The 14,830-nt window shown below is 41.2% G+C and overlaps 2 protein-coding genes across 2 annotated transcripts in view; one reads left to right on the top strand and one right to left on the bottom strand.

Moving 5' to 3' along the window:
- cry5 (cryptochrome circadian regulator 5) lies at positions 1-4,699 on the bottom strand. Its single transcript, XM_020080305.2, has 11 exons — positions 4,561-4,699; positions 3,889-4,113; positions 3,574-3,768; positions 3,370-3,488; positions 3,059-3,213; positions 2,420-2,560; positions 2,138-2,305; positions 1,865-2,005; positions 1,321-1,472; positions 941-1,161; positions 1-830 (listed from the first exon to the last, which is right to left on the bottom strand). The coding sequence occupies exons 2-11, from the start codon at positions 4,101-4,103 to the stop codon at positions 757-759; spliced, it is 1,581 nt and encodes a 526-aa protein (XP_019935864.2). The 5' UTR covers positions 4,104-4,113; positions 4,561-4,699; the 3' UTR covers positions 1-756.
- A 155-nt stretch (positions 4,700-4,854) lies between these two features.
- LOC109645863 (FERM domain-containing protein 5-like) overlaps positions 4,855-14,830 on the top strand; it is a 65,103-nt gene continuing 55,127 nt past the window's right edge. The window contains exon 1 of the mRNA XM_069520793.1: positions 4,855-6,744. Coding sequence (XP_069376894.1) covers positions 6,643-6,744 — 102 coding nt within the window. The 5' untranslated portion in view covers positions 4,855-6,642. The remainder of the gene's footprint in view (positions 6,745-14,830) is intronic.

Genomic DNA, 14,830 nt, shown 5'->3' with positions numbered 1-14,830 from the left:
TATGATCATGGATTCTTTATTAACTTAGTCGTCTTCACTTCTATACATATATAGTATGAACTGAATAGCCTTGAGACAGATTATCCCGCAAGTAGGGTAACAGTGACCTCTAGTGTTAAAAGGGAATGCTCTGAATCTCAGAACCTTTCTAGACATTTTTGCTGTGAGATACAAACAGTTTTGTTTTTATGTTTTATTAAAAAAACAGAGGTAAATGGAAATTAGCTATTGTCTCAGAAATCGCCAATATTTTAGCAACTTCTTAATGAAAACATCCCCTCACATGTAAAATATCTGGCTCATGTTTCATATTGCTCATAAATGGAATCAATACAAACACCTGAGTCGTCACGTCTAAGGTATCATAGTAAGGCAAATTGGCATTTCACATGCATTTAACAACATAACAGTAAACCAGACTGATCTGCTCGATATAAACTGCAGCCTTAGAAGAGAGCACCAATATCTCATTTAAGTCTTCCAGTATAATGCTAACCTGACACAATCTTACACAACAATTCTCCTCAACACTGAAATCAATACAATATAAAAAGTTAAAACTAAGAACCGTATTAAAATATATCATAGGAAACAATGTAGGGCGCAATGAAAAGTAAGAGAGTAGACGGGCTGCATGCATCAACAAGAACAATTTCTGACTGACCACTTTACCCAGTTCAAGCTTTAGCACAAGAAGAGCACACAACCTGTGTATTCAGTTATTTGTAACAGTCATTAACAGTGATTTACTTTGACTTAACTAGAGCTTGATTTTCTTCTTTCTTTCTTCTTCATCATGTCCACAACAGATGGACCCTTGCGCTTTACACCTACGAGGAAAACATAACAAAAGACATATTGAAGTAGGGTTTTTTTCTGTAAACTTAACAAACATCAAATGAGATAAATGTCAAATAACAGCATCGGTCCTGTGGTATACCTTGCTTTTTAGTGGGTGTATCAGTGTTGTCTGAGGATCTCTTTGCATAAGCTGACTTCATCCTCTGGATGTTCTTCTTGCTGATCACCTCATGTTGTACAATAGGATGTGGGTAGTCTTTACCCACAATGCATCCTGCTGCCTGCTGGACACTGCGAGGAGCTTTCCAAGGCTCATAGATATACTGAGCTGGGAACTTCTTTAGAAGAGGAAGGTACTTCCTACAGAGAAAAAAAAAAAAGTCTTTAATCTTAAAATAAATAATAATGTGACATTTATCTTGATGATTATCGACATCAACTGGTATGAACATTTTTGTCTTGATATCATTTTTGGCAATATCATCCAATCCTACGTCAGCTTGATACACTTGATCTTACTTTATGTAGTCTCCATTTTTGTCCGTCTTCTTGCCGAAGGCGACGGGCGAGTAGACCCTGAAGTACTGATGGAAGAAGGTACTGGCTGAGAGCCACTGCCAGTTCCCAGCATTCAGAGCCCAGTCACCATCCAACAGGAGCTCTTCAAAAACCTGGAAACACAGAGAGGAAATAAAGAGGAAGCCCCAAAACCCCTTCAGTTATGATAGAGAGCTGTTGTTTTGGGCTGCAGAAATGTACAAGTTCACTGAGGCACTTGTGTGAAGCAGCCTTTAATCCAGATTAATGTGATTTTACATTTGTATTCTATTTGTTTTTATCCTTAATAGTTAAAATTGTTTCAACTCTAAATATGCTGCATGTTGTTGTTAGGTGATAGTTTGGATATAATAACATTCAGTGTTCATTTCAACCACATCACCCAACTGTAGCACGTGACATTTTCTGACCGAGTGGGAACAAAGCTATCAGGTCTGCAGGGGCTTTTTTTGTCACCAATAAAAGTGAACCTAGTGTAGCAATAAAGGCAGGATCATGTATACACCTTCTGCCCTTCTTCCCAGCTGATCCACAGATCTCCCCTGGTCAGGAAACAAGCGACAGCATGTCTGGCCAGGTGGTGGATCCAGCCCTCCTGTCTCAGCTGAGTCATGATGGCATCAATGAAGGGGAACCCAGTCCGGGCCTTAAGGAAAATACACAACGAGAGGAACTATTTATAGTACAGGAAATTTGATTAAAGAAAGGATGACAATTAACTTTTTTCCTGTGCAATTTTCTCTTTTTGTTTTCATTAATAGACTCAAATGTCAAATACCTCTCTCCATGCAGCCAGATATTCAGAGTTAGTGTCCCAGTCAATTTGAGTACAGACAGGGTTGCCCACCATCTTGTTGAAGTTTGGGATACCAACACTGGCTGTGTAGAAGAACTCTCTCCACAGTAACTGGCCATGCAGGGACACTGGAGGATCTGAGTGCTTCTTCTGCAAAGACGACACATGAAACGAATTAATGTATTAATTTAAGTTAGGATACCCCTATAGACCGTGGACTGTGCGGCATCATCAACCACTCTTTTCAGTGATGGTGACACTCACCCCCCGATAGACATCTGTCAGCCTCCACCAGAAGGTGCGAGCAGACAAGCAGCCGAAGGTGACGTACGGACTGAGAACAGTGGTGCTGGGGCTCAGAGAGTTTGGAGACGTCTGGGGCTTCTCAAATTTACACACCCATGCCTGAAATATGGATTCAGAAGAAACATAATCAGACAGTTATTTAGTTTGTGACAACAGAGCTCAATGAAAATATTTGTGTTGCTGATATGGGTATGTAAAATGTCTGAGTGTGCCCATATGAGGAAATAGAAGGAAAATGTCAGCAACATTCACTGTGTGCAAATGATGTTGATGATGTCTGACACACAATGGAAGAATTAAAAAAAACTAAGAGAATGTGAGGAAGGGGGGGCTAACACAAGAAACACACAGACAAAGATGTCCACTTAGAAAGACAAGATCTGAGAGCTGTTAGTGATCAGGGCCGACGCCAGTGTTGATAAAAACAATAACATGTGATGTCCTGTCTCCTGCATGCTCTACCCAGCTGCCACCCCTTGTGGCAAAAGTCTGGACCCAAATGACCAGACAGACACAGTGGCTTAAGATTCTTACTTTTCATAGAAGACTACTAAAACGATGTGAAGTCATGCAGAGTAAGAGGAGGAAGTGAAATACCGTTTGTTTCATGTGTTCATCCAGTCTCCTCAGAGCCTCCTGTTCTCCTCCTGGAAACAGCTCCTCTCCCAGAGCTGCAGCATCTGGGCAGAGCTCCTCCAGTGCAGGGATCTCATACTGCTGCTCATGGCTGTCTGGGCAAGGGGTCTTCACCTCTGTGCCACAGGAAATATTTACATTTCAATAAAACGGTGCTGATAATCTAGACTTAGTTACATTTTGATGAACTCTATCTGAACAAATTCATTTGACTTATTTCAACAGAGACAGTGATTGATTGACATCATCAAGTGTTTCTGGTCGTGGCCCACCTGCCATGTCTTCCAGGGTTGGTGCAGGGACAGGTTTCTTCGGAGGACCAAGAGTTTTCACTATTGCCTGCATTCGGTTATAAGTAAGAGGAGCTTTCCCATTGTTTTCCTCGATTATCCTGCAGAAGAGATAAAAATACATATTCACCATCTGAATGTTATATCACGGTTTAACCCCCCCACCCAAAAAGATTGAGTGAGTACCTCTCTATATCATAAAGGGTATGAGAGATTTTGTAGATGACTTCTACTCCGTGTTCTTTGGCCAATGCAGTCACTGTTTTGTCCCGGACTAGACTGTAGGGCTCAGTGTCATACTCATAGGTCAGCTTTGTTACTTTCCACTTGTTGAACAGCTTGGGGAGAACGTCCTCTGGTCTGCCTTGCACGATAAACAGCCTGGAGGAGTCGAACATGGCATGTTATGAAAATAATAAAATATCATAATTACAATTACATTAGCAGTTTTTGATTTAATTCATGTTCAATATTTCTGAAGGTTCCCCCCGGTGTTTGTACCTGGAGTTGAGCTTCCTCAGGCTGCAGTCCAGGTCTTTCAGGGCTCCGAGGAGGAACCTCCAGCAGTTGATGCCCATGCGTGTGTCGTTATAGAGGTGAGGGTCCAGGAGGAACACAGGGTATAGCTGCTTACAGTCCCTCAGTGCAGCCAGGAGCGCTGGGTTGTCGTGCAGCCTCAGTCCTTTGCGGAACCAGTGAATACATGTATCAGCCATGTTGCTCAGCCTGTGAACAGAACAGTGCAAGGCATGTTATGTCATTTTATTAAGAGATACAGGAAGAGGAGCTTGCTCAAAACACTAGACCTACCTTAGATTTGTAAAAACTTTTTTTATCATTCTCTGCTAATAAATAATCATTTAAACTCTTCACTCTGGAGCAAAAATAACTGGAGCAAAAATCAGTTTCTTTAAACTGAAAAGAAACAATAATGTGATCGTGATTATTATCGATATCAACTGATATGAAAAATGTTCTCTTGATAGAATATCGTCCAGCACGACATCACTTGTCTCTTTTCGTGTTAGACCCACCAGATGATTCAGTTGCATGAACACTGCACAGATTAACCGACACACACTCAAAACAATGACGCCAACATGTGACACTGTCAGTGAGTGACATGCACGAGTTAAACCAACAATAATGCACGATGACAGAGAAAAGCTTTACCTTGAATGCAGCTTCCTTCCACAGCTACAGCTCTGCGCGTGTTCGTCCACCAGCTCGTGTTTGGTAACACAAGGTGGGGACTCTGTTACAAAACGGGAAGTGCTGCTACGTCAGCAGAAGAATCAGCCAACCAGAGAGCTGCTGGAAGCATGTGGTTGTACGTGACCTCATCCATTAGGGGTCACTAAAGCGCCAACAATGCATTACATATGAATGGAGGAGAAAATCTGCTTCTTCTATAGCAACTTAGTTTTTTATTATCAACCAGATACAAGGTACAAATAAAGTGCAAGTGACTGCATGAGAGGAAGTTCATTCATTAAACAAATTCAGGCTCAGAGCCTGCTAAGTTGACCAGGAGACAGGAAAGGTCTGGTTTTTATTTCGAATATGTTTAAAAGTAAAATTAAAATATATATAAGCAAGTAAGCAAAATGCTTAGCAAACAAGTGAACTTACTGAAAAAAAGTAAACAATATCTGAAAGAGGAGGAATAGGCAATGACAGCTAATTGGATGGTGGCACTATGAGGAAGCTTTTAAATCACTTCATTTCCAATACCATTACGAACCACTAGATAGAGACATAGTCAAAGACGCTGCACACTATGGCTTCCTAGAGACTGACTGTTACACCTCCAATGATCAGTCTCTTAACTATATTCATGCAGGCTGTTTAGTGTACCAATGGAGAGAATCAGCTGTATGACAGACAATAAGGACGAGGCTATAGGACATTTTTAACACAATGATTCCTAGTGGCAAACTTCTTTTCAACACTTAGTCTACATGGTTCCTGTAGAATCTACTTTATTACACGTGGAAAAATGTAATTGATATTTCATCATTATTATCAAAGTGACAGTGATACCATCACATGGAAAGAGTGTAGTGTTTGCTTTGCATGGCTACATATTTGGTGGGACTGTTACACAGGACAAGAGAAGTCCTTCATGACTTTAGAGACTCCAGAGTAAAATCATCTTCTTCTCGAGCAAAAATATAAATGTTGGCACTTCAAAAGCTGCCATAGCTCTGTCATTGTTCTACACAAATGACACATGTCTGTTTTAAACATCATTTAAAAGGAATGGCAATGGAAACATGAGTAATAACTAAACCAATTAATGAAAAGCCTTTGTGAGTTGTGGGTACAGCAATGTGACACGACCACGTGTTATAGTAATCTATATGACATTAAATGCTTGTTAGGACAGTTCACCCAAAAATAGTGTGAATGACCTTGTTGCGAGTCGAATTTGAATGTCTGGGCTTGCGGACACTTGGATGACACCACAGGAGCATTATGGAGGTTTTGTTCTGATGTTTTTTACGTTTAAAGAATTGGTCACCATTTTCTTCAGTCATATTGGATTTGTCTGCAACGCTGTTTACCCATGAGACTGCAAAGGGGTTTTGTGGACTCCAACATTTCACCCACCCCTCCATCTGCATATGGTGAGTAGATGATGAGAAAATTTTCATTTTTGGGTGAACTATCCCTGTAAATGTGAGACCTCATTTGTATTTCAGCACGTTTCTGATGTTGTCAGTCAGTTTGATGATTAAACTCCTGCAGCAGCCTGCTGGTTGTTTGACTCATGCAACTACAGTGGCCGCACTCTTGTTATCATTCCCATCCATGAGCCTGCGTGATCACGACGCGCGGTCGATACCTGCCTATCGGAATTTCTGCTCCCCTCTTGAACCGTGTGAAGTCATCGTCTCTGTCACTGCTGCTCCGTTGGCTGAGGGGGCTGCCATTCACCGAGCCTGCCCGCCCCGCAGCGCCCAGAGCGGCGCGGCAGCGGTGAGGAGACAGGGGGAGAGGGCGCAGTGAGGTGTGACAGCAACCGGACCAGAGAGGGAGAGAGGAGGCGGCGGCAGCAGCATGTCACTGCTCCACTGACTGAACAACCGTGTGGTGTCTCTGCCACTCATCACACACACACGCGCCGATGAAAGGATGCCCCACCGCCGCCGCTGACCAGGTGTTGCACCACAGACGAATACCGGGGACGTGGTTGCCGTTGACGTGACGGGAGATCAACTTGTACCGTGCGCCCTCGTCCCGACAGAGAAGATGCTGAGCCGACTGATGAGCAGCAGCATCCGGAGTCTGGACAGGGAATACAACTGCACCGTGAGGCTGCTGGACGACTCGGAGTACACCTGCACGATCCAGGTCAGTGTGCACCAGCCTGTCTGTCTGTCACATCACCTCTGTGGTTGTTAGTGGAGGACGTGAGGCTGACGCTTAATGAGGTGGTGATCGGGGGAAATGATCTGCACATGCAAACCATCACACATGAAGCAGGTGTCATCCGTCCTGACTCCATTCAGTAAATATGAGGATGTTGCTGTGGACATGATCATGTTTCTGTTACCATGTTGCTTTCGTCAGACACGTTACCTGAGTGGAGACCCCATCAAGATGCATGAGGTGCGTGAAATGCGCATAACAAAATCTGCAGGACTGTCAGACAGATTAGATGCATTTCCATTATAAGGAGATATATTGATGTATATCTGCGGATACGCTGTTTCAGCAGATTCATGCATGCATTGATTTGAATACATTATGGAACAATCTGGATAATCTGCTTTTTTTTTGGATCATCTGGCTACACGAGGCAGCAGAGGCTCAGGAAATCAAAATCGAAATGTTTTTTTGACTCTATTTAGTTTAAGAAAAGGATGGAGATCGCGATAAATCTGTGTTAACAAATTGCAGATGTCATGCTCTCAGTTTTTTGCCCTTCAGACTGACCCTGGGTTTGACAGAGGACTAGACATTTCCCTCCATAATTGATCATCAATAAAATATAAATAAATAAGATTAAATAAAATCCTTATATAGTGGAGATAACTTCAATGTGGGCAAATCTCTTCCCAAAACTTTAACTGTTATGTCTTCATATGTTAACTTATTGTAACTCATGGGCCTCCTTTCCTTTTTCTGAGCACAGTCAGGTCCAGAAGGGCCATTATTCTTGTTGCTCTTGAACAGAGTATACGTCAGGTCATAATCTAAAATAAATCAATTTCTGAAAGGTGCTGAAACCAGAACGTACTATTCTTGATCTCTCTGTCTACTAATGTAGTTTGTTTGTCTTCAGCCATGACATACAAGGCAGTTATTACTGTGTAGCCTTGTCCTTCATCAGACAGCTGAAGTAATGCTGTAAGAGGAAATGAAATGACAATTTCTGCTCTTTCTCCAGAATTCATTTATAAAAGTTGAGGGTTGGGAAGTGTTAAGCTTTAAAAGATGCCACTTTCAAGTATTTGCCCAATTCTGTGGCTCCTAATGATTCTTACCTCCCTTTCTCTCAAATTGAAGCCTGATTTCGTGCAGGACTGTTGTATTGGTTTTCTATGGGAGTCAAAGAGCAGAGAGGCTGGTCACTCAGGGTATAGTCAGGTCAGTGTGCTTTGTTTCCCTGACAGGTTTATTCAGAGGTCTTACATGTGTTCGGTTAAAATCAGATTATCATTCCTTTACTCACTCTGTTTGTTGTAGACTTGGTATTTCTCTGTTTTTCTCCTACATTGAGTTTTTCAAGAAAAATCAATCATTCTATTGGCAGAAACAAACTTGTGACATCACTGGAGTCAGTAAACAGACCGTGTGTTTATAAGGAAGAGTGTGGAGGAGTACGAGCAAGCGATTAATGTGTGTTACCACCTCTAAATCAAGTGTGTGTGCGTCTCTGCTGTGCAGCTGCCATCTGCTGCGTGCATCATCTCACCTGGTCGTTTGAGCTGCTGGAGCTGCGTTTGATGCTCGTTCCTTCAAGGGTTTCCGATGATGCTGAATTAGAGATGACAGCACACAAAGACCATCTCCACCACGCTCATTTCTAGGTTCTGACGGCAAACAAAAAGCAAACCTTTCAACATCTAACATGTTAAAAGTGACGGTTCTCTGGGGACACACATTTTACGTCACTCTCAGGTCCTTCCCCGCAGGTCCTCATCTTATCTCTGACTAAATAATGAGTAATGCCAACAAGTGGGAAACAACTTGTCTACTATGAAATTTCATCGGTGTTTAATCATGTTTTAAAGTACAATGGGTGTGAGTGAATAATCAAAAGATTGTGACTTTCACACCTTCCACCTTCTCCTCGTTTCAACCATCAATCTATCCATTAATCATCTGTACCGCTTAATCCTTGAGGGTGGCGAGGTGGTGGAACCAATCCCAGCTGACATGCATCGAGAGGCAAGGTTCACCTCAGACAGGTTGTCGGCATATCGTTGGACTGACATACAGAGACAAACAATCATTCAAACTCATATTCACACTCAGAGACAATTTTGAGTCTCCAATTAACCTATTACCCAAATATGCATGTCTTTGGACTGTGGGAGGAGTGCCCATAGAAAACCCACATGGACACAGGGAGAACATGTAAACTCCACACAGAAAGATCAAGCTGGAGTTTGAACCTGAAAGAGTGCTAATCACAGCAGCACGGTGCTCCCCCTCATTACATCTCTATGGAAAAAGAAACCCTTTATGGGACTTTTGATCAACTTCTGAACTTAACTTTCAGTTTTAATGTTTAGAGAAGAACAATGCTCTGTCAGATTTTGCCCTCTGGCTGATCTGAAGTAGATGTGGTGTCTCTGGTGTTTTTGTGATGAGCTGTGTTTACCAATGAACAGCCCGCACTTGTTCACCCTCTTGACTTCTGAGCAGCTCACCCAGTCATTTTGTGAAGTGTTTGGCTGTCAGGATCTGCTGATCCCACCCTTTTAGAAGCTAAAAGCACACAGTAGGAAACAGAATGCTTAATTTGTGCTGCAGCTTCTATTCAGAGGGATTAGCTCTCTATTGGCATATTTCAATATTTCCACCGTGGGAAATAATAAAACATGCCATTATTTCACACTATGGGGCTCTTGATAAGGCACAACTCATTTAAAATGGAACATAAATGGGATCATCGGCTTAACCAATCGTCTATTGTTTACAGAAACAACACCAACATTTATTTTCTGGCATCAGAATATGCAAACCCAGCATTTAGGGTGCTGCATTAATTATATCTCACACAATTCATCTGTAAAGCTAAATCAGCGTGAGTGGACACATCATTTGTCATTTACCTAAATTACTTCACAGGGACCATAATGCAGGATCGTTGGCTGGCTGAATGAGAGTGGATAGCCGCTGCTCCTCCCCACACACCTTCGAGATGTGGCCCAGAATGAAGGGCCCTCATGAGGCTCAGCAACCATCACACTCTCCATTTAGCTCAATTAGCCTACACCTTGGGCTGTTATAATGAAATCACCTCATAGGGGAATGATGGCAGGTATGACCTTCATAAATGGAAAGCAACATTAACGTGAAGGCAAAGATGAAGCAAATGTCCTGTTTTTTAAACATCCTCCTTACACCTCCAGTCTTTACCTCACCCATGCTGCATAGGGTACCTCCCCACTTTCTTTCTAATGACATTGTTGCTGATAACATCACACCCAGGAAGCATGGGCAGAATCATGTCCACTGAACTCTCCGGCTCTTTTGACACATTCATCCCTTCAGGATATTCCAAGGCATCTCACATCCACAGGTCACAGTACAATCTCCCAAAGCCTCAACCCAGGATTAATGCACAGTGCTATTTCTGCTCACAGAGGGTTAACTGGAGAAGATGCAAGAAGAGAGGCATAGCACATGACTGTGCCGTGGAGAGGGTGAACTGCTGTGGGAAAACAGTGGAAGGTGCAGAGAATGGAACTTAAAAACACTTGATGGGCACTGGGAGGCCCCAGGCAGTCTGGAATAACATGTTCAGGAGAAAGATAAACAGGAGAAGGACTGTGTGTAGCCACATGATGTTGGTGGGGATCATCAGCAAATGTGTGAGTCAATGCAGAGGGAAAAACAGAGACTTTAGAGATGAGGATCACAGATTGAAGATAGATTGACCCACCAGCCTGGCAGATAGTGGTCGCTTTGCTCTACATGAAGCCTCCTGTTTCCTAATTGAATGCGCGGCAATTGTATTATATCAGTATTGCATATATATGATAATATACAATATATCACAAAAGGATATTTTATCTATATGACCTACCTCTGGGTCCAAGATTGGGCAGCTGATGAAATGTTTGATTCACAGACCCTAACAACCAAGCTGTTTTCTAATTGCCAGATATAGTTTATATCACTTTGCCATAGAGCTCAGCTGATTTCCAAAACATCAGTAATATTATCAGTGAGCCACACTACTGCACAGGATGACACGTTCCTTCATTATCATTTGAAAATGCAGCCTCGCCTATTCCATGTATACCAACTCATTAGGCTATTGAGCACCTGCAAAGAGTACCTCTTACTTTAAAGTCAATATCACTGTAATTAAAGAGCTTAGTACATACAGAGATAATTAAGATATATGCTTTGTTTGGCAGCTGTATCCTTGATGGCTTTGACTTGTGAAGTCATGGTCTCTGTGGTTATACAGACCTTGTTTGGTACAGACCTTCGAACTTTTCAGTTTAGTCTGAAACTAAAGTAACGGATGTTAAAGGTACTGACCAAGAGACTAAAATTTAGTCCGACCAAAAGAGGTTGTATTGGCCCAAATCAAATTGATCATGGTTTGGATCATTTGCAGTGTGAAAACCCTTTTTTGAATGGTTTGGATTTTTAGATCAATTGCAGAAAGTTGCCCAGGCTCAAAAGATTGCTTTTAGTCTTTGCCTCTGATGATGTAATGTCTTAATACAGAGAACGTTCATTTGAAGCATTCAAACAAGTATCGACTACTGAGCCTGAAGTTGGTGATGCTGGTGGTAATATCATAATGATATCACAGTAGCAAGAAAAAATTACAAAATGAACTAGTTTATTTTCTCCATTCAAATAATACCCACCAACAACACAATGACATCAGAAGTCTACAAACCATTCGACGTCAAGTATAGGATGCAGTACACATAGCTGACAACAACATACCATTTACTGGGAATTATTATTCCTACCATGTACCAAAGATATACATCAGAGATTGAAAGCAGGATGAGTGAATAGCATTGATCCAGAGAGACGTATACCTCATCACTGTGAGTTAGTGGTCGAGACACCTGGCACCAGCTCAGGTCCTGCATAGCTCACAAATGAAATTAGGGAATGTTCCCAAATGCAGAAGTTGGAAGGAGCTCCTCTCGTTTTGCACTGTGAATGCATTATTAAAATAGGTTGCTCTTGTCTCCTGAGTGGTCTCCCTGCACTTGTATTGTTTTCTTCCCTGTGTGTGCTGCTAAAATTAGAACAGAGCTCATAACATATTTTGTTTTCATACATGGGAGGGCCTGGTCTTCTGCTTATGTTGCCTTCACCTAAAAAGAAAGTTTCCAACCAAAAATGATGTTCAAGCATTATCTTACGTCAAAATCCAAGCATAGGTTTAATTATTTAAATCGGGCTGAACAAATCCATTACCAAACATGAATCTGAAAATGCCTTTGATGGTTTGTTTTCGGAAGAAGAAAACAAAGAATAAAGAGTCATTTTCACAGTTAAGTGAAAATGTTAGGGCTAAAAGGCTGACAAGTGGATAAATGGTCTACTCACATGGAACTACAGCAATCCTTGAATTATCCTGGGTATATAGTGCGTTGTATCCAAGTAGTTTCTTAGGTTGTACTAAAAAATCAGTCATAGCAACAGAAAACAAATTGGCGATGATGTAAAATCTTTATACTTCTGTGGACTTGAATACCCCTTAATGCTTACATCCTCATGATAATGTGTTCACAACATAGATTGTATAAAAAGATCGATGACATGACTGCTCCAAAAAATTGAAGCTAAAGGAAATGAGGCTAATCAGCAAACGTCATCTGATGGCTTGCTGCAGTATATGTCATAAATATTCCTCCATGTAAGTAGATGGGATATGTACCAAACTAAAAAGTCAGAGGACATACAACAATTACGGTTTCTGTCATTTTACGTAGTTCTTATAAAACTAATGGTTGTTCAAGTGTTCATGTTTCTGATAAGCTTGGTTTTAATAACTAATTCCATGACATAAAAATGGGGTGAAACGCTATGATTGACATCTGTGACCGACGCATCATTGGTCAACCTACCGCGTCTCCATTCCCTGATCACTACTGCATGGACTCTGGCTCAAGATACCAGCGTTTGTATCTGGGATACTTTAGCTTTATTTCTGGACAGTGGGTGGAGACATGCTGTCCATTTTTATAAGCCTATACAATCTTATACATACAGAATTATAGGCCTTCCTAGTTTAAGATTGTCAAATGTGAGGAAGTGCTCACTTTTTAGTTCAATATCAATTTGTATTGGTTACTTTAAGTTTTGTAACTGTTGAATTAGATCTATCAAATGTTGGACTCTGATACTAAGATAAATGTGTAATAATCAATAGTTTACTCACAATGGCATCTTTGGGAAATTGCCAAAAATATAGGGACCTTATTTACTCTGTGGACAACCAACCGGCCTGTGATTTTGGTTGGCTGTTTGGTGATTGAATCAGCGGGGACATGCATGAATGCTCTCACTTCACTCAACAACTTCTGTCAACATGTCTTTGATCGGGGCTCTCAGTCCGCGCCTGTGGACCTGCTCAGGAACAGATAACATAACTCTGCTTGGATTGAGAAGCTCCCAGGTGAAAGCTAAAGGAGCTGAATGGGGAATATTATAGGGAGTACTTTCTGTATTTTTAGACATCTTATGAGAGACTGCTGACAGCCTCTTTCTCTCACCAGAGCGAAAGGTGCTACACGTAGCACCTTGAACTGTATATTAACAGTTATGCTAAAAAAGGCCTTGAAGCTTAGTTGGCCTTCCTTGATAAAGGTTGTTGGGCAGACAAACATAAATTTCACCTGAAGTTCAAACAATCTGCCAGTAGCTCACAAGCATAGAGTTCAGCTTGAACTGTTTACCCATATCAATCCACAGACTGGGAATGCTGGTCCCCTAAGTAGATTTATTTCTCACCAGTAAAGGCTTAATATAGAATAAATGGAGGATGTGCTTTAGAGAGAGCCTCGCTGCCATGTGCTGCTGAAATCTGCAAAAATCATGTCTTCCTGATGTGAAGGCTCCCTCTTAAATAACATGTTAATCCATAATGGAAATGGTGAGATAAACCCTCAAGGCTCTGGCATGCTTTCAGATTAGGACATTCAGCTGTTGGCCATGACAGCAATATCAATGACTCCAGTGGTGTTAACGCCTCAACCCAGCTCACCCCCACTGACTGCATGTTTTCATGAGAGCATACACATTCTACACTACAACTAGTACTGTACAGGTCGACCGCACATGGCACAACACAACTATAAAAGCCACACAACGGAAGCATGGTCACAATGGATGTCGATTGAAACAGTTACATATTGCGGAAACCTTGTCTCAAGTGAGTCGTCATTTGTGAAAACCTTTTCAAGCAAGCAGCGGCTTAAAATTCGATGCTTGTCTATTTCAGGTGTTACGGTATCGGGGCGTTCCTCTTTTGAGTGCGCCAAGCAGACAAGCATCAAATTGTAATTGTAATTGTATTTCATTTGTATGTCAAGTTGTAATTTTGTGATTAGATTATTCCGTTTAGTCTTGGACATGATATTAAATTGTCCACATCACTGTCTATAAGATGCTTTGAACTTGATTGATGTCACAAACAATTCAAATTTCTAAGGTTTCATGATAATATAAATCTCTTGGTCAACAAAATACATGTTAAGTGTATCTAAAGTTGTGGTTACTGGATCGTGCGTGTGTGTATAAAAATTGTTTGTGATGCAAATGTTATAAGACATTTGATCAGAAGCAGCAGTGATGGGGGAACCTGCAGTTACACTTGGAGCACATGGCTGCCTCATCAGAACTGAATACTTGTATAAAAGGTATTGTGGAATAGACACAATTATTTTTTTCGCTACTTATATTAGGTTTTCTTCACATATATTCCTCCCATTGTTAAATTAGTTCAACATTTCAGTCCTGTTTAATTTTCTTTTTCAATTACATCTATTTTGTTTTTTATTTCTATGAGTAACTGACTTTTAAATGTTTTCTGTGTATCAACTACAAAAATCATCTGTTTTGTTCAGGAAACTTTAGCACTGTCAGCACACAGCAGAGAGTGCTACACATTTTGTGCATATCTTCTGGTATAAATAAAGTTGTTGGGAAAAAAAAACAATGAGTGTAAGGGTAATGGGAATAATTCATCTGCACAGTGGTTCTCCTTTCCTAACTCCTT

Source organism: Paralichthys olivaceus, chromosome 1 (assembly GCF_024713975.1).
Source record: "Paralichthys olivaceus isolate ysfri-2021 chromosome 1, ASM2471397v2, whole genome shotgun sequence".
NCBI lineage: Eukaryota > Metazoa > Chordata > Actinopteri > Pleuronectiformes > Paralichthyidae > Paralichthys > Paralichthys olivaceus.
Note: the sequence above shows the minus strand (reverse complement) of the source record. Positions and strands in the feature narration are given on the sequence as shown.